Raw genomic sequence first — 21,792 nt, 5'->3', positions numbered from 1 at the left:
GGATTACAGGCGTGAGACACCACGCCCGGCCTCTTAAAATATTCTTATAGAGACGAGGTCTTGCTATGTTGCTCAGGTTGGTCTTGAACTTCTGCTCAATAGATCTTCAGGCCTTGGCTTCCCAAAGTGCTGGGATTACAGGTGAGCCACCCCTCCTGGCCGAATCCGGGCTTTTAATCATAAGTTAAGCACTTGGAGAGAGAGAAAAACGGCAAGACACAACAGCAGGTAGAGAATGGCCACTAGATATATTTATATCTAGTAAAAACGCTGAAGGCACTCCACTGTCTGGGAGTGACTTAATGCTCTTCTTCCATTGCGGGGCCGGGACAGGGAGAATGGTCGCCACCCCGCGCAGAAGGCAGGAGAGACCGCCCTTAGCGTTGATAACAACCACACCGCACATTCACAGGCTCCTTTGCGGTTACAAAGTGCCCTTCACTGCTGAGCTTTTGCTCCTCACCACAGCCATGTCACAGGGAAGGAAGCCGAGCCTCAGGGAGGCCGCGACTCCCCCAGAGATAGCCCGTGGCACGGCTGGGGCCGGGGCAGACCTCTACCTGTTCCGAGTCCTGCAGGCGCATGTCCAGGAGAAGGGAGAGCTGGCAGAGAGGTCCAGCAGGGTCTGGGAGCAGGGCCGGGGGCGGGTGACGAGGGTGGCCGTTCCCGAGTCTGCCGGCAGCGGGCGCCACCTCCCCGCAAGTCGGCCTGGCCACGCCCCCTTCCGGGACCCGCCCCTTTGCTGCCGGGACCCACACCACCTAGTGTGGATCGGCGCGTCGAGCTGGGGTTCGAGGCCATGGGGATGGGAGGGCGGCGGACGGGCTGGGCCGGGGCAGGAGGAGAAGCCGCAGGGGAGGGGCTAGGCCGGGGCAGAAGGAGGAGCCGCTGAGGAGGTCACCGGCGGCCCGGGGTCTGCGCGGGTGAGGGGTCGAGCGTGCGGAGGCGCCCGCGTCTGCGGCTGGGAGCGCTAGCTGGAGGTGGGGCGGGGGCGGGCGAGAGCGAGGGGAAGGTCCCGGCGTGGCGGGCGGCGGTGCTCGACGGCGCCGGGACTTCCTGGGGCGGCGGGACTAGCTGCCTGGGGAGGCGGCGCTGCTGCCTGCTTCCCTCCCAGATCCTAGCAAAGCACAACCCCGGGGCCCCCTCTGCGCTCCCACCCCACTCGCGGCGGCGGCACGCCCGGGAGGGAGCTTTCTCCTGCAGCTCAGCCCGCAGCCTCGCTGCCCCGGGGCTGGCGAGGGTGGAGAGGGAGGACGGCGCCCGGCGGACTCCACCGGAGCGGCACCGCCGGCCCCCAGCTGCTGCAGTCTAGCCCAGGCCTGGAAGGACAGCCTGCAGCCTCTTGAGCAGCGCGTGGGGCTCCATCCGTCCCGTCTCTCCGAGCTGAGACCCCACTGGGGTCTAGACGGGAACCCGTGAAGAGCAGCCTCCGGCTGTGCGCCCCAACTCCTCTCCCCTCCCCTCGCCCCTGAACACTGGCGACACCCCACCAGCCGGCAGGGGCTGGACACCGTGTTGAGCCCTGCCCCCATCTCCTCCCTCGGCCCCACTCATACCTCCCTCCAACCAAGGCGAGGACACAGATATGTCTGCTGGGAGCCCTGCCCTCTAACAGTTCCCAGTCTGTAGGCAGATGGCCACCATCCATACCAAAGCTTACATCAGGAAGCAGAAAGTGGTTCTGGGGCAGCGGGAGGCGCAGAACACACAGCTCCCCGAGAACACACAGCCTCAGGGGACCGAGTTCGGCCAGTATTTAGAGTCCCAAGGATCTGTGTGGGCGGTAGCTCAGAGGTCTCCAGAATCATCATTCAGCATCCTTTCAATAAAGACTCACTGAGCACCTAGGGTGCTTTAAAAATACCAACGTCCCAGCCCACCCTAGAATTCCTAGATCAGAATCTCAGCAGGGCCAGGAGCGGTGGCTCAAGCCTGTAATCCCAGCACTTTGGGAGGCCAAGTGGGGATTACTTGAGTCCGGGAGTTCGAAGCCTGGCTAACATGGTGAAACCTTGCTGCAACAAATACAAAAATTAGCCCGGCATGGTGGCGCACGCCTGTAGTGCCAGCTACTCTGAACGCTGAGGTGGGAGGATCACTTGAACCAGGACGTTGAGGCTGCGGAGAGCTATGAATAGACCACTGCGCTCCAGGTTGGGCAACAGAGCAAGAGCATGTTTTTTTCTTTAGGGGGAGGGGAAGGGAAAAAAAGAATGGCAAGGGTAGGAGTAGAGCCCTATCTGCGGTTAATGTCCCCCAGCCTACTGGCTGTTGCAGCTGCCAATCACTGGTCTTGCATTATTTGCCCAGAGAGAGTGGCTGGAACCAGACCCTCAGAGTGAGATACGTGGGGCTCCAGAAGATGCTATGTGAGCTGGGACCTGGGTGGGCTGTCACTTTGGGGGTTGCTGAGTGGACCACACCAACTGTGAGTCACCAGAGGCATAAGTGACTCTGTAGGGGAGCAGTGGGGAAAGAGACCCAGAGACGGTATTTGCGTTTTTACTTTTTGCATAAATTTGTATGTTCTCACCACAAAGGCCAAACTCCAGGATGGAAGGGTCACTGAAGCTTAGGCGGTGTCCCTGACAGCAAACACTCATGTGTCTTAGACAACCTATTGGTCCCTGCTCCTAGGAGGTCCCCATATTGATTGCATGCAAGACCCATCTCTAAAAATGAAAATAAATTATAAATAAATAATAAAAGCACTCTTGCATCTTGCAGTTGAAAAGCATGTTTCCTTCCCGCTGTCAACCCCAGTGCATGAGCTTTCAGACCACACAGGGTCTGTGCAGAGAAGGTATGTTGGTTGGAGTCGTTTAATCATTAGTTTGATGTTTTGACCTCAACTGCTCATTCATTTATTCAGACCTACCTGTTTTGATCAGTGCAGGGGTTGGGTGGGTGGGATTCCATCCCTTGGGAGCCCACAGTCTGGGTGGTGGGGTAAGGAGAAGCCATGGAGACCAGAAGCAGTGGATGTGTGTCCGAGCACTTCATATAAATGGTTATGGGGTTCAGGGGATGCTCCACTTTGTACTAACATGCAGCAAGCTGAGGACGGGCTGAAGAGGTGGGCTCTAAGGAGGGAGGGAGGCTGCTCCCAGCCGCTGGCTGATCGATGGGAGAGCCCTGCTCTGTGCCCCTCTCCACCTGGTATGGTCCAGGCTCCGAGAGGCGCAGTGTTCTGGGGTCCCCACCAGGGGTCAGCACACTGCTGCACTCTGGCTGTTTTACTCTATTAAGGAGCTCTCCTGGGTCCCCCTGGCCCCTCCACAGCCCCCAGCTTTCTTTCTGTCTCACTTCTCTGAGCCCATCACTCCCCAGTATGGTCATTTCATCCATCACATCCGTCACTGCAGGACCAGGCAGCCTCCCAGCCAGCCAGCCTGACGTCTCTCCTGAGCTGGGGAATCCCACAGCCTCCCTCACTTCCCCAGACACATGAGCCCAGGCTGGGCAGCAGAAGGGGCCTCCCGCTGTCCCTCCTCTTCTCCTGCTGCCATCCAGCTCAAGGTCTCAGGTTTGGTTTCCCGGGGAAATGGGAATGTTCGGAGGTTCACTCCGTCTAATAAGTTTTCCCCTGTGTGTTAGCAAGCCCACCTCCCCTGTTCTGTGTACCCCATCAAGTCTCCAGAGCACACCCCCATGCTCCCCTTAGATGGGAATGCTCTCCCTCCTCCCTCCAGCACAGCACCAGTGTGCATGGAACCAGGGGCTCTCCTGGCTGGCCCCTCCTCCTGCTGCCCCTGGCACACCTCGGACCTGCCCCTTCAGGTCCTTCCTCTCATATACCCACCGTGCCAACACCTCTTTTTCCACAGGTGAGGCCCATAGCCTGAGAAGCTCAGCTCATTCCTCGCCATCCTTTCCACCCTGTCCTCACACCCCTTCCTCCAGGAAGACTTCCCTCTCACCACCCTAGAGACAAACAGGCAAGAGAGCATCTTGGCCTTGCCAGGCGTCAGCTCTGCTACCTTAACCTAACTCTCAGTCTCTTTATCTGCCAAATGGGGAGATATACAGCTTTCTGATGTACTGTGAGGCCTCAGCGAGGTAACGGATGTGGAAATGTTAGCCCACCACATGGGGACACGGAAGTCACCTATCCTTTTCTTGCTTTTTTTAATTTTTTTTTTTTTTTTTTGAGACGGAGTCTCACTCTGTTGCCAAGGGTGGAGGGGCAGTGGCACTATCTCGGCTCACTGTAACCTCTGCCTTCCGAGTTCCAGCGATTCTCCTGCCTCAACCTTTCAAGTAATTGGGACTGCAGGTGCCCACCACCACGCCTGGCTAATTTTTCTATTTTTAGAAGAGATGGGGTTTTGCCATGTTGGCCAGGCTGGTCTTGAACTCTTGACCTCAGGTGATCCACCTTCCTTGGCCTCCCAAAGTGCTGGGATTACAGGCATGAACCACCGTGCCCAGCCACCTATCCTTTTCTTGTGGTGCAGCTGACACCCCCATGCCCCCTGCCCCCAGCCTGCTGACAGGAACCTGCCCTTGCTAGGTGCACTGGCTGCCTCTGCTGCTCCCACTGTCCTTGGCTCAGGCAGAGGGGCAAGACCAGGGGATCCTGGGGCACAAACCACTGTGCTGGGGATGTGGGGACAGATGCAGGGCTTTGTGGGGACCTCAGACCAGAACCCTATCTGCAGGGCCATGTTCCTCCCCTGACCATGCACAAAACCTGGCGTGGAGGCCACTGTCCTCCCCTGGAATTGTTGGGGGCCCCTTCTGGCCTAGCGTGGGAGAGGGGCTCCCACAGAGTTCCCTGAGGCTTTGAGGGGAGCAGAAGGCTGGTGGGAGGTGAAGGAGGGGCGGTGGGGCAGGGGGAATACCGACCACACAATATTCTAAGTCCCTGCTCCTTTTCCCATCCACCCCCACCCCCTCCGCCAAACACGATCCCTGGGTTAATTTTTAGCATCGCAGCTCGCACATTAGTCACTCCCTGTCACCCACCTACACGGCAGGAGGCTGCTGTGCTGGTGCCGTCATCCCATCAGCTGAGAGGTGGGATCCAGCCCCACCCTGGGCACCCCTCACCCTCCCCTGGGAGCACACGGCTGGCCAGGAAACCCCATCAGCCTGGGTGAGGGGACACCAACATCACTCCTGGGACTAGCTACATGGCAGGGAATAGGGACAGACCGGTGGCCAAGGGACTTGGAATCTACTGGGAGGAGAAATCTAGGGAGGCCCTGCAGCTTCCCACCTCCACATAAGGTGCCAGGCTATGCCCAGGCAGTTGGTCTCCTGGCAGCCTTGGGCTCTGGGAACAAAGGTGTGAGGGGGCCCTTCCCCTAGACCTGAGCCCCTGGGAGCCAGTGTTTGTTTGTCATTGCCGCAGAGCAGCTGTTCAAACAGGGAGCTTGGGGAAGCTCCATTTTCTTAATCAAATGTCCTCCCTTCCTGGGACTGGGGAGGGCAGGGTGGCCAGGTGCAGGTGCCCTTGCTGGGGCCGCCACCCAGCCCCAAAGGGATTTTGAGAGAGGGGCCTACAGATGCCAGCTACAGATGGAGCAGAAGAGGGGCCATCTCACCCACTCCCTGGGGCTCAGATGCGGGGAGGTGGTGGTTACCCCTAGGCAGCGTTGGCCCCAAGGAAGCATTCACTCATCAGTGCCAGTTAATGGAGCCCCACCTGTGTGCCAGGCTCTGTTAGGCCCTGGAGGTGCAACTTCAAACAAGACTGGGTTCCTACCCTCACAAAGGCACGACAGAAACAAAAGAAGTCAGTGCGATTCCCAATTGGGAGAAAGTGCTATGAAATAAAAAATAAAATAGACGGGCGCAGTGGCTCACGCCTGTAATCCCAGCACTTTGGGAGGCCGAGGCGAGTGGATTACCTGAGGTCAGGAGTTCAAGACCAGCCTGGCCAACATGGCAAAACCCTCTCTCTACTAAAATTACAAAACTTAGGCAGGTGTGGTGGTGGGTGTCTGTAATTCCAGCTGCTTGGGAGGCTGAGGCAGGGGAATCCCTTGAACCCAGGAGGTGGAGGTGGCAGTGAGCCGAGATTGTGCCATTGCACTCCAGCCTGGGTGACAAGAGTGAAACTCCATCTCAAAACAACAACAACAACAACAAACCCAGCAGACTCAAGATAAAGAATTATGGGGTCAGGGAACTACTTCAGATCTGATCAGGCAAACCTCTTTGAAGAGCTGATGTTTTAGCTGAAGCACGAGGATGGAGCAATCAGTCCTGCAAAGAAGAGTGTTCCAGGCAGAGAAGAAAGCACGGGCGAAGGCCAGAGGCAGGAGGGAGCTTGGCATATTTGAGGAATAGGAGCAGAAAGGGTAGTGTGGCTTAGATGTAACAAGTGACATGGAAGGAGAAACAATTTGAGATCAGAGGGAGAGGCAGGGACCAGATTCTGGAGGGGTTCATGGAGGGCATCGAGAGACATAGTTGCAGAGGTTGGGCACTGTACAAAAGGCTTCCAGTTACCAAACTGTTGGGCCTGTGTGGCTGCTGTCAGCCTGGAGAAAGGGATGCTATGTTATTTGTCTCCCAGGAGGGACGTGTTATGGATAGGCCATGGTAAAGAGTTTGGACCTTATTCTTTTATTCCAGGGAAAGACATAACAGGTTTAAGCAGAGGAGGCTTGTGATCCAGTTTCCTTTTTGAAAAGATCACCCTGACTGCTGTGTGCAGAAAGGATGCTCAAGGAGCAAAAGAAGAAACAGAAATGGGACCCTCTCAGAAGGCAAGAACCATGGTGCAGGACAGGCAGGGAGGGTCTGCTCAGACCTCTCTCAAAGCTGCCCCCTGCCTGCTGGTTACTGCCCGGGAGGAGCACTGGAGCAGGGACCTCAAGTCCCAGGCCCAGCTCTGCCACTAGCTTGCTGTATGACACCAGGCAGGTCACTTCAAGGAAGGTCGTGACCATCACTTGGAGATGCATGAGCACACTCTATTCTGGCACACATTGCCTTGAGGGTCCACCATGTGCTAGGATCAGGCAAGAATAAAGCAGTGAAGACAGAAAAGGCTTCTGAGCTCTGCTGCAAGAAGCGTGCATCCTCCCAGGTGGGGAGGGCAGGCAAAGATAAACCCATAAAAGTCAAGACAGTCTCAGATTGCGATGAGTATACAACAGCGCTGTCACAGAGGAGGCTATGACTGTATTTTCCACTGGGTGGGAAGGTCTTTGGAAGGCAGGGCTGAGGACTAAAGTGTACCAGGTACAGCCGGCAGCACAGTCAAAGCAGGGAGTGAGAAGCAGAGGCTGGCAAGGGTCAGAATCTCATCCTGGAAGGCAGGCGTTGTGAGTCAAGCATGTGATCTCAACATTTTGGGAGGCTAAGGCGGGCAGATCATGTGAGGTCAGGAGTTTGAAACCAGTTTGGCCAACATGGTGAAACTCCATCTCTACTAAAAATACAACAATTAGGCCTGGCACGGTGGCTCACACCTGTAATCCCAGCACTTTGGGAGGCCTTGGCAGGCCGAGCATGAGGTCAAGAGATCGAGACCATCTTGGCCAACATGGTGAAACCCTGTCTCTACTAAAAATACAAAAATTAGCTGGGTTTGGTGGTATGCACCTGGTAGTCCCTGCTACTTGTGAGGCTGAGGCAGGAGAATTGCTTGAACCCGGGAGACAGAGGTTGCAATGAGCCAAGATTGAGCCACTGCACTCCAGCCTGGGTGACAGAGGGAGACTCCCATCTCAAAACAACAACAACAAAAAACTCATCCTGGGAGTATTGGAAACCACAGAAGAGTTCTAGAACAACAGAGTAATCTGTGATGGGGCCCATCACAGGCCAGGTGGATAATGGCTCAGGTCCCTTCAGATCTGGCTTGTGCCCCTCAAGGCAGACCTGAGAGGCTGGGAAGAAAGGCTTGCCAAGCACATGTATTTCTATAGGGATGGTTAAGTACTTGAGGCAAGCCTTGGCCACCAGCTGCTGTGGGTATTTGGGGAGGGAGGCTCAAGTTCTGAAGTGTGGGGCCTCCAGCTCAGGCCTGTACATGTAAATTTAAATCTCCCAGACTATTTCCCTGGCTTCAGGCTGCAAGAAAATAACATGTGCGTTTGTGTTGGGGGTGGATGGTTGGAATGGAGGAGTCAGAGCTTGTCCCACCCCAATCCTTCCCCTCAGGCAGTCACCACACTGACACAGATGCAAAAAACCATCCATTTTATACAGCTTGTGGTTCAGAAGCAACAATATGTAGAACGGTGGAACAGTCTGTGCTGTCCCCACCCCACCTGAACTTGCCGGTTCCTGTCCCCCAAGGGGCACAGAACACAGACCCCCTGCCCGGCAGGACCCGACTTAGTTACAAGCCCCTGGGAGGGGCCAAGCCCTTAGGGGTCAAGGCCAGGACTCAGGAGGCCCAGCACCTGATGCCCCTGGGGGCCCACTGGGTCAGGGAACGGTGTGTGTGGAGGGTGGGGGGTCAGCCCACCATGGGCCATTTCTCCCCAAGGCTAAGGGCGGGGGAGCAAGTAAAGCTGAGGAGAGGGCTTCGTGGGACAGGGTTCCCACCCCCTGCTGGGAGGGTGTTCCAGGATACCCCACAAGGCACTACAGTTGAGACTGTAGGCGAGCACCCCCATCTTTGGCCCCCGATTGCCTGGGTCTCCCCCTGCCCCCACTGTGGCTTAGTGAAAGAGAAGGGAAGGGCCTGGGCCCCCCACTCCCTCAGCAGACACCAGCCGGAACAGACCAGAAGGGGCGGGGCTCGCAAGGACCCTCTCCCGCTGCTCTGGGCTCCTGGGGTCCTCTTGGCCCGGCCTCCCCCTCTTTCAGCGCTGGCTGTTGCGAATAAATAAATAAATACCTCCCTGCCCGCCCCCGCCCCTACAGCTGGCTCTCCTCCTCCTCCAGGGAGCGGTTGAGTCCGGGGATGAACTTGAGCAGCCGCCGGCGGAAGCTGCGGTACTTGGTTTTGCGCAGGCCGGGGCCGCACAGGACCTGCTCGCGGGCCTCAGTCCAGAGCGCGCCTGGCGCGCCCCCGCCTCCGCCCCCGCAGGGGCCCGCGCACCGCACACTGGCGCTGCGGCTCAGCGCGGCCCGCGCCCCGGGGCCCGGCCCCACAGCAGGGGTATCGGCGGGGCCCGGGCCTAGGGCGCGGGCCGGGGGCGGCAGAGGCGGCAGCGCCGGCGGCTCGGAGTCCCCGAAGAAGCACGTGTGGTAGACGGCGTCGTCGGTGTCGCCCCTGGTCCGCCGAGCGCCTCCGCGGGGACGCCCGGGCACGGCGAGCAGAGGCCCGAAGGGCAGCGAGCCCGGGAGCAGGCCCGCGCCATACAGGCAGGAGCGCACCGACTCCAGCGTGTCGTAGATGCTGGGGTCCTTCACCACCAGGCCTGCGTGGAGACGGGGGAGGCGGTGGGGGGCGGGTCAGGCCTGGGCGGTGGTGTCCTCCGCAAAGGCTCGGAGGGCCTAGGCGAGGCATCTCCACTCCGTCCTGCTGACCCTCTGTGTGGCCCTGGCCGGGCACAGACCTGAGCCCCTACTTCCCTCACCCGCAAATCAGAAATGATCACTCAGATCCTTATGGGCGTCGCTTAGCACATAAGACCCTCGGAAAGAATTGACACAGACTCTTTGAGCCCTGGTGTTCCCCTCTGTGAAGTGAAGATGACACTATCTGTTACTTACCTGCAGAGGGCTAATGTGAGAATAGCCAGAAACGTGGGTACGGCAGTATCCAAAGTAGTAGCTCAACAAACCTTGCTTTACTTTAGAGGTTTGCTAGTAAACCTTTCTTTACTAGAGCCCACCAGTTCCGAGGAGGAAGCGCAGACCTACTCACCATGCACCAGCCGCTGCTCCTGCACCATTAGGGACCTGTACTCTCCCCACTTCTCATACAGGGTTTGCTGCAAGAGACAACCACCACCCCACTGTCACGAACTAGCAGGAAACCAGCAGGACATAGGTACAGATAAGGGATCAGGGAGTAGGCAGAAGAAACCTTCGGTTTAAAGGAGATTCGGATATAAATGACCACTCCACAGGGTAGGCGCTTGGGAAGAGGAGGGTGGAGGTTAGACGTTATCTGCGTCTACCTTCAGGTACTGCAGACGAGCCTCCAGTTCCGCCTTCCGAATTGACGTTCCGTACAGAGTTTCCAATCTGAGATTGGGGAATCAAAGGTCGAGTGAGCCACAGGCTGAGGAAATACCAAGAGGCTGAGCTCCGGAGTCCTCAGGCATGCAGCTCCCAGACATACCTGAGAACGTTGCCTGATGCTTTAATGATGTCCACAATCTCTCGATGCCGGATGCCTTCCACATTCAGGCCATTGACGCTGGCAATGGTGTCCCCTGCCAGGCGGACATAGGGGTTAGATTTGCTCCAGGGGGCATGCTAGAATTCCAGCCTCCTACCTTAGTCAGAAAGGGGAGGGGGAGGGTAGTAACTCCAAGGAATGCTCCTCAACTCCCTCCTCCAACTTCTCATGGTTCTAGGTGGCCCTCCTCTGACATCTCTCGTACCTGATCCAAACACACAGAACCACAGCCATTCTTCTGGGCCTCTAGTGACCCCCAGCCAAAGGACAGGGACCTCATACACCTAGCACCCTCACTCCACCCTTGAGAAGCTCTGTCCCAAAGCTAAGCCCACCCAGGACCCTGGGCTGTCCTCAGAGTTGGTTATTTCTGTCCAGTCCACGCTGGCCATGAGACCCAGTCAAAATTCAGGGAGGGGCAGGTGGGCAGCACCTCGATAGGAACTGACCCTGGCCCCAGGAGTGGCAGAGCCTTATGGATCCACAGAGAATCAACCTCTGGTGGTGAGAGGGAAGCACAGGGAATGCCTGGCCCTGCACACTGCAGAGCCTCCCGACCTCAGGCACAGGTGCCCAGTCTCTGAGGGCCCCTTTCCCATCTGTAAAAAGGGTATGGATCCCTGCTGCGGCTGCTTCAGGGATGACAGGGAGGGAGGGTAGATGTGAAACTGCCTTGTGAAGTTGTGGTATACCACCTGGCTACTCCTATGGTTTAAATATGGTTTGTCCCCAAAACTCAGGTTGAGGCTTCATCCCCAATGTAACAGTGTTGAGAGATGGTAGGACCTTCCTTCAAGAGGCATTTGGGCCATGAAGGATCCGCCCTCATGAAGGGATTCATGCCGTTTTGGGGAGTGAGTTCTTGCTCTGGCAGGACTGGTTTAGTTACCTGCAGAGTGGGTGGCTATAAAGCAAGATCACCCGTGTTTTGTCTCTTTCACATGTACCTACCTGCCACTCTTGCAGGCGCTCCTGCCACGAGCTGCCATCCATCATGTCAGAACGCAGCATGAGGCCCTCACCCAGTGCGGCCTCCCAGTCTTGAACTTCCCAGCCTCCAGAACTATGAGCTAAATAAACCTCTCTTCTTTATAATCACCCAATCTCAGGTATTCTGTTACGGTAACAGAAAATGGACTAAGAGAGCTAGCAAGAGCTGCTGGTAAGTGGGAGGGAGGTAGGGGCTTAGGGGCAAAGATGGTGGAGCAGGGATTGATTCATATAGTCTCAGGCTGCCCTTCCTGGAACGTGGGGACTCTAGATCTGCTCAATCCAGGGTCTCCTACTGAGGCATAATTTCCTTGTTAGAGGAAGTAACATATTGCTTTGGGAGGCAGAGGCAGGAGGAGGATCGCTTGAGCACAGGAGTTCAAGGTTATCTTCAGTTATGTAATTATGCCACTGCACTTCAGCCTTGGTGACAGAGTGAGGCCCTGTCTCTTAAAAAAAATGTTTTTAATTTTTTTAAAGGGAGTAACATCGGTTCCTCAGTGCTGGGCCTATCTGGGGGCAGGACTGGCCTGCTCTCCAATCTCAAGCAGAGCTAATGGATTGTCACTTCCTCCCCGGCTCCTGCCCGTGCTGACTGCCAGGCTGCTGGGAGGAAGCAGAGCAGCAGCAGCAGCAGCAGCAGCAGCGTCCACCATTAATTAGGCCCTGGCTCTGTTCCCAGGGAATCCCCCTGCTGCACTGTGATGTTTGGATGCATTATTACCCCCATTTTATAGATGGAACTATGCAAGACCACACAGTACATGGCAAATTTGCCTAGATCCAAAGCCCAGGTTCTATCCATTCTTCTTTCTGGCTTGTGAAAGAAGGAGGAGGAAAAGGAACAGGTTTCAGGAGAGATTTCTCACCCTCTCTGCTTGGGAGGTCCTATCCCCTTCCCAGACCCCTGTCCTGGGCCCAGGCCCCACCTGGTGTGAGCCCAGCCAGCTGGGCAGGGCTAGACTCATGAACTCGGCAGACAAAGGTCACCATTTCCACGCGCTGCTCCTCCCGGTGGTGAAGGCCATAAGTCTGTAATGGACAAGGGGACCCTCAGCTCAGGGTTGGGGCAAGTCCATTCATCCCTCAGGCTGGCCATCTACCCCCCACTCCGCCCCCATGTGCAGTTTCTTCCACCTGGATCTCAAAGCCAAAGGTCTGGTTATCCTCCTTCTCCAACGTCAGCACTTTCCTGCAAGAGACACAGGGGTCAAGTCTATCAGGATTAAAAGGTGTAGCAATCCTGGAGCCTGGGTCTCCCTGGATACTGGTGGCTGGTCTAGAATATTCCAGCAGGACTCACTCCAGTGACAGTTCAGTCTCATCACAGAGTATAGGAATGTCTTTCCCATACCTAGCTGAAATCAGCCTCGTGGAGCCACAGAGAACCAATCCAGCCTCTAGTGGTGGGAGGGAAGCACAGAGAAGGGCCGGTCCCCTGAGGGATGGGCCCACTGAGTTTTTCAGCCATATCCCAGCTTTCCAGTGAGCCCCACAGTACCACTTACTGAGCTGAGGCCCCAGATTCAGTCACAGCCTGGAGCCTCCTCTGCTCCACAGCTTTGGGGAGAGAGGACAGGCCCCACCCCCAGAGGCCAGTCACGAGGCTCAGCAAGACCACAGCTGCTCCTCCCAGCTGCGCTGGGGCCAGCCCACCAGATGTGGGGGCTGGGGGAGGGGAGCCTCAAGGCCGCCCCTTCCCGCACTGAAGGCCTGCCCGCTGGACACAATGGTCTGGAGCCGCTCCAGATCCTCGCCTGCTGGGGGAGCCCAGAGTTTCCTCTGCCCACTCCCACCCCCTTCCTTCCCACCCAGCCAGAGGCAGAGTTAAAGCAGCCTCCAAAGTCCCCTTCAAGTAGCTCAGCCTCGGAAAGGCCCTGGAGACCAGGGTCCTCTGCTCCCAGCTTGACCCAGTTACTCCCCAAATGCTGAGCAGCAGCTCCCCACTCCAACCCGAGCCCCTCTAGCTCCGAACAGCAGCCCTTTCCACTCTCTGTGCTATTGGGGCAGGGAGCAGGGTAGCTACCCCAATGTTCTAGGGTTTTCTGGAAGGGTCAGCAAACTTTTTCTGTGAAGGGCCGGATGGTAAATATTTTAGGCTTTCTTTGTAGGCCCTTTATGACCTCTGTCATATACCGTTCCTTGTTTTTATTTTTATAACTCTTTAAAAATTACCAGCTCAAGGGCCAAACAGGCCAATCTGGCCAGCAGGCCACAGTTTGCTGAAAGTAAGGCCCAAATCGGGAATGGGACATGAGTAGAGAAGGGAAACTGTGGGGTCCCACGGCCTGGAGTCAGCACCTACTTTGGCCCACACTCAGATCCCTCCGGAGACGGCTGCCACAGGCTGGGACCAGAAGACGACTGACATTCTGGAGGCAGGGGTAGCCAGCCCCAAGCAGCTGGACACAGCCTGGCTAAGGTCTGGGCCCGTGGGGTTTGCCGAGGCTGGGAGGGATTGGGGACCCCAGGATGCCTCTGTCAGGACATTCTCCACAGACTTTGCCTACACCCCCTCCCACCTCCCACACCCAGTTCATCCAGCTCTCCCCAGGGAGGGGTAACTGGCAGGGACTGGGGGTGGGTTGAAGAGCACCTAATGACTCAAAAGTCCCCACCTCCTTTCTCTGCCACCTGATTCACACAACCTACACCCCCACCTGCCCCTCACTCCCAGCGGGGGAGCCATGCTTAAAGGATAGGAGAATGACTAGGCTGAGATGCTGTCCTGGCACCCCCCAACCCAGCACCTCACCCCTTTGGACCATGGCAGGGGCTGGGTGCTGGTGACTCACCGCTGCTGTTCAGGACTCTGGCTGAGATTCTTCCAGCGGAATCCTGAGCCCTGGTGGGAAGATGGTCAGGAAGGAGCAGGTGAGGCAGGGCTGTCCTCGAGCAGATGCTGAGACCTCTATCCTGGGAGAGCTCACGCCTGGGCTCCAGCTCTGGACACAGCGACCCACTTCCTGTTTCCCCCTTCCCAACTCCACATCCGAACCTTCATGGATGCTGGTGGAACTATCTGCCAAGTGCCACTACTGGTACCACTCCTCAGCTTTCTCTACAGGCCTTACCTTCACATCTGGGACTGCAGGGACACAGCCATCCTCCCGAGTTCCAGATCCATGAACCTCTAAGCCCTTGCTGGTTTCTACGCTGGCAGCGGGTGGGGAGATCATCATTCTAGAATGGTCTCCACCCCTAGGGCCCATATCTGTAGAGGTTCAGGCCATCCAGACTCCCACAGCTGGGGCAGGGGCTCTCCCCCAGTGAGATTCAGAGGACAGGGGTCCCCTGAGCTCACCTATCAAGGTGCTCTGAGGACCCTCTGCCAATTGGGTCTCTCCATCTAATTCTCAGCTACAGACCATGGCTTGGGAGGGCTGGGGTCAGGGACCCTGGCCTGAAGGGCTGGCAATCCCAGCCAGAATGTGGGAACAGAGGTGACAGGTCTCCTCAGGTACAGGCTGTTTAAGGGACAAGCAGTGGATCTCAGCTGCAGGTGACCAGCTGTGCCAGATACACCTGAGTCTCTCTCCATTGCCATATATTTTGTGCTTTCTGGGACAAAACATCTTAGATATCAAATTTGTCAGTAAGTCTCACTATACTTAAGGAGAGAGTTGGGAGTCCTTTTGGAGGAGAAGGATGAGAGATAAAGGTTCCTGTCTCTTCAGGGTCCTTGATAAGCCAGTCTCTCACCCTCCCCAACTTTTTGGTCCTTGGAGGAAGTCTAGTCCCAGAGCAGCCCTTTTCCTTGGTGCCTGTGCGGCCCAGGGCCTTTCTGGTCTGTGCCTTTGCTAACTCTCCCCCCAAGCTGCCCAAGGCAAGGAAGAGAAAGGCCAGAACCAGACTGGCCTCAGGGGTGGGGACAATTCCCAAATGGCCAGGGAGGAAGGACTGGGCAGCACAGAGAGACCCCTTTGTCTTTCAACATGATTTTCATAAAATGCAAATTTTCAACAAGCTGTTCATTGTGTGGGGGCTAGCTGGGGGCCAGGGGCAAAGGAGGGCGACTGGGTGAGGAAAGGCCACCAGGCCCCTCTCCTTAACCTGGTCTTGTGTCCTTTCGGAGCCTCAGGTCCCCTGGGGCCAGAGGAAGAGGCTGGCGGAGGGGGACTCAGAGGTGGGCGCGGCCCGCATCCTTCCTGCCCCGCGGGCGCCCTGCGACCCCTCCCACTGCGTCCGGTTCCGGCAGAAGTCCAGGGAGCCGTGGCCCTCACACCTCGCACGTCAGTCGTGGGGCCAGACGGCAGGCCCCAAGCCCAGGAATCGGGGAGTCCCCTCGGAAGGGTGTGCTCTCAGGAGTCAGCGGCGCCCCACGCACTTCCTCAGCATAAGGCACGCGGCGCAGCCACCGGCCCGCTTCTCCCACCCAGGCCCCTCTCTGGGACCTTCAACTTGTCAGGGGTTGTCGCTGCCCCAGACTGAAGGAGGAGCTCAGGCGAGGGGGTCCTGGGGACCCAGGACACCTGGCCACCGGGAGGCGGGGCATGGGGGACAGAAAGCCAGATGAAGCGAGTAGAAGGGGGATGCTGGGAGGAGTCTAGGAGGGAGAGAGGGGGCGCCATGGGGCGGCGCGCTTGGGGCGCGCAGTTGAGAGCCACGGAGCCTGGGCGCGGTGTGCAGGCGAGGGCCACGACCTTGGGAGCAGCGGGGGCCGCGGGGAGTAGAGGGGGACAGCGGGCCGGGGAAGAAAGTGGAGGACTCCGCCTAGCAGAGGGCACTGCGGGGTCAGCAGGCCCTGCGGGGGGGTGGAGTGGGGCTGAGCAGGTCCCGAGGGCGGGCGGGGGACGCACCTTTCGGCGGGGCAGGGTGCCCCCGGACACAGCGAGGGCGCGGTACAGCTCGGAAGGGTGGCAGTCTTCCAGTGCCGCGTACAGCTCATCCGCTGGGGGCCCAGGGGTGGCGGCTGCGGCAGGGGGTCCCGGGGTCGGGGCCGGAGCGGCGGGCGCGACTTCCGAGTCGGGGGCCCGGGCGGCGGGGTCCGGGGCGGCCGCCGCCTCCTCCTTCTGCTGCAGCTTCCTGAGTCGGCGGAGGGTCATGGCTCCGGCGCCGGGCGCCCCTCGGAGACGGGACTGGCTTCGCTTGGAGGGGCTGGCGGCGGCTTGGGGATGCCAGCAGGGCGGGCGGCGGGTCGCCTCCCTATATAGGTTCCGAGAGCGGGGCGGGGTTGGGGCGGACCGGGAGCGGCCTCGGTTGGCCTCGCCCCCAGCGCGCAGGGCCCACCCCCCGGGGCGCCGTAGCCCTGGAGCCCCGCCCACGGCGCTCGACGGCCCGGGAACCCGCGGGAGCTGGGCGCTCGGTGGGGGAAACCGAGCCGCCGATGCGCGGGGGCGACGAGGTCCGGGGGCGGGACGAGGCCCCGGGGCGGGGCTCGGGGCTACGTGATACTTGGAGGGGCCTGTGAAGGGACATTGCGCAAGTTTGAAATTTTGGGATCGAATAGCTCTGGCGATTCTTGGAGGGGGGCATGATTAGAGGTCACAGTAAGAAGCTTGGGGAGGTGGGGAGAATCAGGGAGATCCAGGGGTCTGCAGGAGAGTCTAGGGCAGGGAGAGGCAGCGGGGCTGCGCAGGAGTAGGGGTGGAGACCCGACGGAGGAGAGAGGAAACTCCCTGAACTGACTGCGCAGAAGCCCCCAGGGAGTGAGAGGGCCCAGGATTTTCCCTTGACACAGCTGCCCCAGAAGAGCTGAAAGAGGCTGCCCCCTCTCACCCCCGTACCCAGGTCTAGGAGAAAGGGAAGCGGTGGAAACTCTGAAAGCAGTAGGCTTAATTCTGGACTGTCCCCTCCGCGGGGCTGGAGTGGTCCCTGCCGCATACACCTTTCCTCAGCTCCTGATACCGGGCCCTGATCCCGCTTCCCAGCAGACAGATGCTTACTATGGACTTGACTCAGGAGGCTGGGATGAGCCCAGGCTGAGTGGGAGTTCAGCGCTAGGGGGATGGCCATACTCAGCTGTTCTCTGACCCCATCTTAGGGACCATCCCCCAGGCTGTTACCATGGCTGCCAAGCGGTTGGAGAGGCGGGAATGGCCCAGCCGAAGTCTCTGTCGTCAGTGGTGCCCGAATAAGAAGTGAGAGGAGGAAGTGGAAGGCAGCGTCTGGTGTCTAAAGAGCGGCTAGCCACCACAGGGCGTCAGCAGCACAAGCTGGGGACTCCATGTCCCAGCACCCATCGGCCAAGAAGCAGAGGCGGCAATGCAGTGCCCCTGTCTGTCCCCTCCTCCCCCAGGTCTCCCAAATCTGTTATGCCTTCACAGTTAACATTTATTGAGCACTTACCATGTGCTATGCACACTGTTTGTTCTGTGTGTCTTTTTACATACATGCATTAACTCACATGGTCTTCTAACATCCCTATGAAGTAAGCACCATTATCCTCCCTTACAGATAGAGAAACTGAGGCCCAGAGAAGGTAAGTAACTTGCCCTAAGTCACTCAGCGGCAGAGCTGAAATTCAAAGCCAGACAGCCTGGTTCCAGAGCCTGTAGTCTAACCACTCTGTGATGCTGTCCAACGTTCGAGCCCTGCACTGTGCCAGGTACTGGCTGGGCACTGGGGTTACAGAGGCTCTTGGCCTGGTAGGGAGTGGTACCTTGCATGTGTGCTGTGTTAGACACGTGGCATAAGGAGCACAGAGGGGCAATGGCCACATCCACCTGTGAAGGCAGGAAAGGCTTTCTGCCTTCTGCCTGTCTCCGTTCTCGTACCTGGCTTAGTCTCCTTTCTTCCTTCTCTAGTCTCCTTGACTCTGTGTTCTCCTCCCCACCCCCAGTCCTCTGGGCTCCATCCCCTACCAGAGGTGTGGGTGGAAGAGGGTGCTTTTCCACCCCTCAGTGATTGCACAAGTCCAGATGGCAGGATGCTTGTTGGGTGGGGGGCCGGGGTGGATTGAGGACGGCCAGGAGCTAAGAGGTAGCTCTCTCAGTGCCTTCTCCCTCCTCCCACCTCCCGCCTTAGCACCACCAAGTGGCCATCAGCTGAGGGGCCGAGGGGGTGTCGGTGGGGAAACATGGGACTCTATTGTGAAGCATTAGCACAGATGGACCCCGGGACCGTCTGTTGCCTGCTCCTGACAGACGGCATCTGTGGGGGGTGGGAGGGGGAGGCAAAAAGTGGAGAGGCAATGATATATATTCCATTCATTCCATTGCTTATCCCCAAAAGGACCTGGCAAAAGGACATCCTGCACAACCTCCTCTGTGAAGGAGCCCACCACTCCCCGGCTATCACAGAGGGTTACCTAATGGACACATCTCCTTGCTTGAAACCTGGAGAAGCGGACGCCACAGGTGTGGCACAGCCCCTGTGTCTAACACAGCCTGTGGAGCCATTCTTCCTTCAGCTGACGTGGAGGCCGACTTCCCCTCACTTTATGCAGGGCAGCCCACCTCCAGGCCTCCAAGCAAGCGAACACCACCAGAGGACTGAAATTCACACCTCGTTTCCTCCTCCTGCCAGGGAGAAAGCCCTAGAGAACCCTAGAGTAAGGGCGGACCCAGGAAACGCAATTTTTTATCAAGCTCTTTGTGTGATTTCCTTAAATCCTGGGATTTCAGAGCCAGAAACGGCTGTACAGTCTGGAAAGGATATTGTGCCCTCATTTAACAGAGGCAACTGAAGCCAGGGAGAGAAAGACAGAATCATAACGGACTAGAACTCAGGTCTTCTGACTTCAGAGACTGTTTAATTCAGCCATTGGTAGCTCCCTGAGAGCTCAGAGATCTCTGCCTGCTTCCTCCTCCCAGTCTCCTCCATCTCTCCAGGGATGGGCCGGAGAGCCCAGGATGCCACACTGTGGAGTGGTGATGCCCTCTGGTGGCCATGAGTCTCTTGGTGGAAAATCTTCCAGCCGGGCAGAAAGGCTGGCTGGCTGGCTGGTACCAGACTCCACCTGGAATCCCAGCCCTGTTTCAGGATTCCCCACTGCCCCTCTTTCTCCCAAGAGGATCTGTGCACAACTGGGATGCCAAGCTCCACTTTGGTCACTGAGTTCTGGAATCTCGCACCTGTCAGTTAGGAAGTTTTTTGCATTAAAGCTGCTGCTGCTGCAGGTGAAATTCAGCAGGGAGAAGGCAGACAGCTGGAGCGCCTTCTTGGTGCACTAACCTTCGAATGCCAGGCAGTATATATGAGGCCTTTAAAGCTTTGCCTTCTCCAACTCTCCACGGCTTCCTCCTAAGCCTGAGTCTCTTGGCTAGCATCTGTTCTTCTCATCCTATCTTCTGCAGCCCTTTAAAGCTTGGGCGGTGGGGGAAGCGTTGTACACACCACCTGCAACTTCATACCAGGACACATCCCCCTCCTCCTCCCTCCAGGAAGCCTCCTTGCAAAACCTCCACCGCTTTGGCTCCTCAGACATCTGTACTCAATCTGTACCTTCTTCCCAAGCAAGCCTCTCTCAGAATAAGCTCTCAGATTTCCCTCCCTTTGCTCTGCCTGCTCTGGCTCTTGACACTCCTGGCTGGCCCGGGGTGGGGGCTTAGATGGTGGTGGCCCAGCTAATGGATAAGGCCTAGGTAACGCCCCCTCTCTTCAGGACAAGCCCTCGCCTGGCTGTGGAACAGTCAGCAGCTCCCCCCCCGGAGGAAACTGGGACAGCTGAGTCTTCCACTGAGCAGCTGAAGCTCTAGGGTCCATGAGGAGGTCAGAGCACTTGGGCCAGAGCTGGTCCCTCTGGAATCTAACCTAAGTCTCAGAGCTCCAGCATGGGCCTTGTCCAGTAGCAGGGCCCGGAACTGGCAGGGATGAATAGTTCACCGGGAGCTCCTCACCGAGTTCTGCCACTGCTCCTAAGCTGGGGAGGTGGGAGGGAAAGGGCCTGGGGCTCAGCTGGCTCTCTGGTCTGTCAGGAATGAGGGGCTGGGCCCCCAGTTGCATGACATCGCCTCTTGTGGGCGGTGGACAGCCGGTGGGCAGCTGGCTGGGCAGGAAGTGGCTGTTTTCCTCCGTGACTCCTCTTGCCCGACCATTTCCATGGGACAGTGTCTGTGTGTGTCCGGGGGCCTAGAAGAGGGAATCTAGCATTAGGGCTGACCTGGCACAGCCCAAAGATCTGATCCTGGGGGTCTGGGAGTGGGGTCCAGGTAGATGTTGCAGTTTTATTTGCATTGAATGTGGGTGGTCTCTGGGTCTAGTCCTGTTCAAAGGCCAGGGACCATCTGGCCTCTTGGATGAAAATGGCAGGGCATCTCTGGCATGAACGGGTTGGAATAGCAGAAGGAAGGTTAAGTCTCCAGGTTTCCTACAGCATCTGCCCACAACTCCTAAGACAGAGGGTATGTGTTATCTTACCCCACATCATTTTAGAACAGGTGCACATAGCGAAGAAAGAGAATGGCAGTTCTTAGGGCCCCATGCTGCCTAGATCGCTTTCCTCTTGGCAAATACACTCGCTCAGCTGTTGTGTGCCAACCTCCCAACCCCCAAACAGATATGCAAAACTGCCAGGCTAAGATCTTCTCATTTACTCCAAACTGAAGTCAGCTCCCCCCTTTCCCTCACCATTCACATCTGATTATGCCTCAAACCTGTGTGTTCTATCCAGTCTCTCCTGCTCTTCCCAGCTTTCTTGCTCTACCACCACTGCATTTCCTTTCTAAAGTCAGCACTGTGATTTTCCCAAAAGACAAACAGGATCACATTGCTCCTTTGCTTAAAACCCTCTGCCATGGTCTGAATGCTGGTGCCCTTCCAAAGTGTCTATGCTAGAACCTAATACCCAATGTGATGGTATTGAGACATGTGGCCTTTGGGAGGTGATTGGGTCACGAGGGCTGTGCCCTCATAATGGAATTAATGCCCTTATAAAGAGGCTTGAGGGAGCCTGTTTCCCCCTTCCACCATGTAAGGACACAGAGCCATCTATGAGAACAGGCCCTCACCAAACACTGAGCCTGCTGATCCCTCAATCTGGGACTTCCCAGCTTCCAGAACTGTAAGCAGTACATTTATATCGTTTAAATTACCCAATCCAAGGTACTTTTTTTTTTTTTTTTTTGAGATTGTGTCTCACTCTGTCACCCAGGGTGGAGTGCAGCTCACTGCAACCTCCGCTTCCAGGTTCAAGCAATTCTCCTGCCTCAGCCTCCCAAATAACTGGGATTACAGGTGTGCACCACCATGCCTAGCTAATTTTTGTATTTTTTGTAGCAATGGGGTTTCACCACGTTGGCCAGGCTAGTCTCAGACTCTTGACCTCAAGCGATCCGCCCACCTTGGCCTCCCAAAGTGCTTGGATTACAGGCATGAGCCACCATGCTCAGCCAGCAATCTAAGGTACTTTTAAAAACAACAGCCAGAGCTGACCAAGACACCCTCCAATGGCCTAGTCCCTACATTGAGAATGGCAAGTATGTTTCAACTTATGAGACAGTAAGCACACTGTTGAGAAAAATGTAGAGATCAACTCAAGAGAACAAATTACTGATAGATTAGTACGGGCTGAGGTGCAGGTGTGACGGCATTGGTGCTACCTATTTGCCATTTCTGGCCCCAAGGTGAATTCCTGACCTTTTTTTTTTTTTTTTTTTTTT

General features: G+C 57.1%; 1 protein-coding gene across 2 annotated transcripts; it reads right to left on the bottom strand.

Moving 5' to 3' along the window:
- Window positions 1-8,141: 8,141 nt before the first annotated feature.
- TAMALIN (trafficking regulator and scaffold protein tamalin) lies at window positions 8,142-16,379 on the bottom strand. Of its 2 annotated transcripts, none has more exons than XM_017545858.2 (8): window positions 16,051-16,379; window positions 14,047-14,096; window positions 12,389-12,443; window positions 12,181-12,283; window positions 10,202-10,295; window positions 10,038-10,104; window positions 9,782-9,848; window positions 8,142-9,332 (listed from the first exon to the last, which is right to left on the bottom strand). In XM_017545858.2, the coding sequence occupies exons 1-8, from the start codon at window positions 16,294-16,296 to the stop codon at window positions 8,827-8,829; spliced, it is 1,188 nt and encodes a 395-aa protein (XP_017401347.1). In that variant the 5' UTR covers window positions 16,297-16,379; the 3' UTR covers window positions 8,142-8,826. The 2 variants fall into 2 exon arrangements, with proteins under 2 accessions (XP_017401347.1, XP_017401348.1); XM_017545859.2 differs by lacking the exon at window positions 16,051-16,379 and adding an exon at window positions 14,556-14,670.
- Window positions 16,380-21,792: the final 5,413 nt, after the last annotated feature.

This window comes from Cebus imitator, unplaced genomic scaffold (assembly GCF_001604975.1).
Source record: "Cebus imitator isolate Cc_AM_T3 unplaced genomic scaffold, Cebus_imitator-1.0 Scaffold181, whole genome shotgun sequence".
In the NCBI taxonomy this organism is placed as follows: domain Eukaryota; kingdom Metazoa; phylum Chordata; class Mammalia; order Primates; family Cebidae; genus Cebus; species Cebus imitator.
Note: the sequence above shows the minus strand (reverse complement) of the source record. Positions and strands in the feature narration are given on the sequence as shown.

What these genes read in the sequence shown, in the direction of transcription:
- TAMALIN (XM_017545858.2), bottom strand. Translation starts at nt 16,296, where the DNA reads ATGACCCTCCGCCGACTCAGGAAGCTGCAGCAGAAGGAGGAGGCGGCG. An exon ending in GCTGGCTGGGCTCACACCAG is followed by an intron (nt 10,296 to 12,180) that starts GTGGGGCCTGGG and finishes TCCGCCTGGCAG; the next exon opens with GGGACACCATTGCCAGCGTC. An exon ending in GCATCAGGCAACGTTCTCAG is followed by an intron (nt 10,105 to 10,201) that starts GTATGTCTGGGA and finishes CCCCAATCTCAG; the next exon opens with ATTGGAAACTCTGTACGGAA.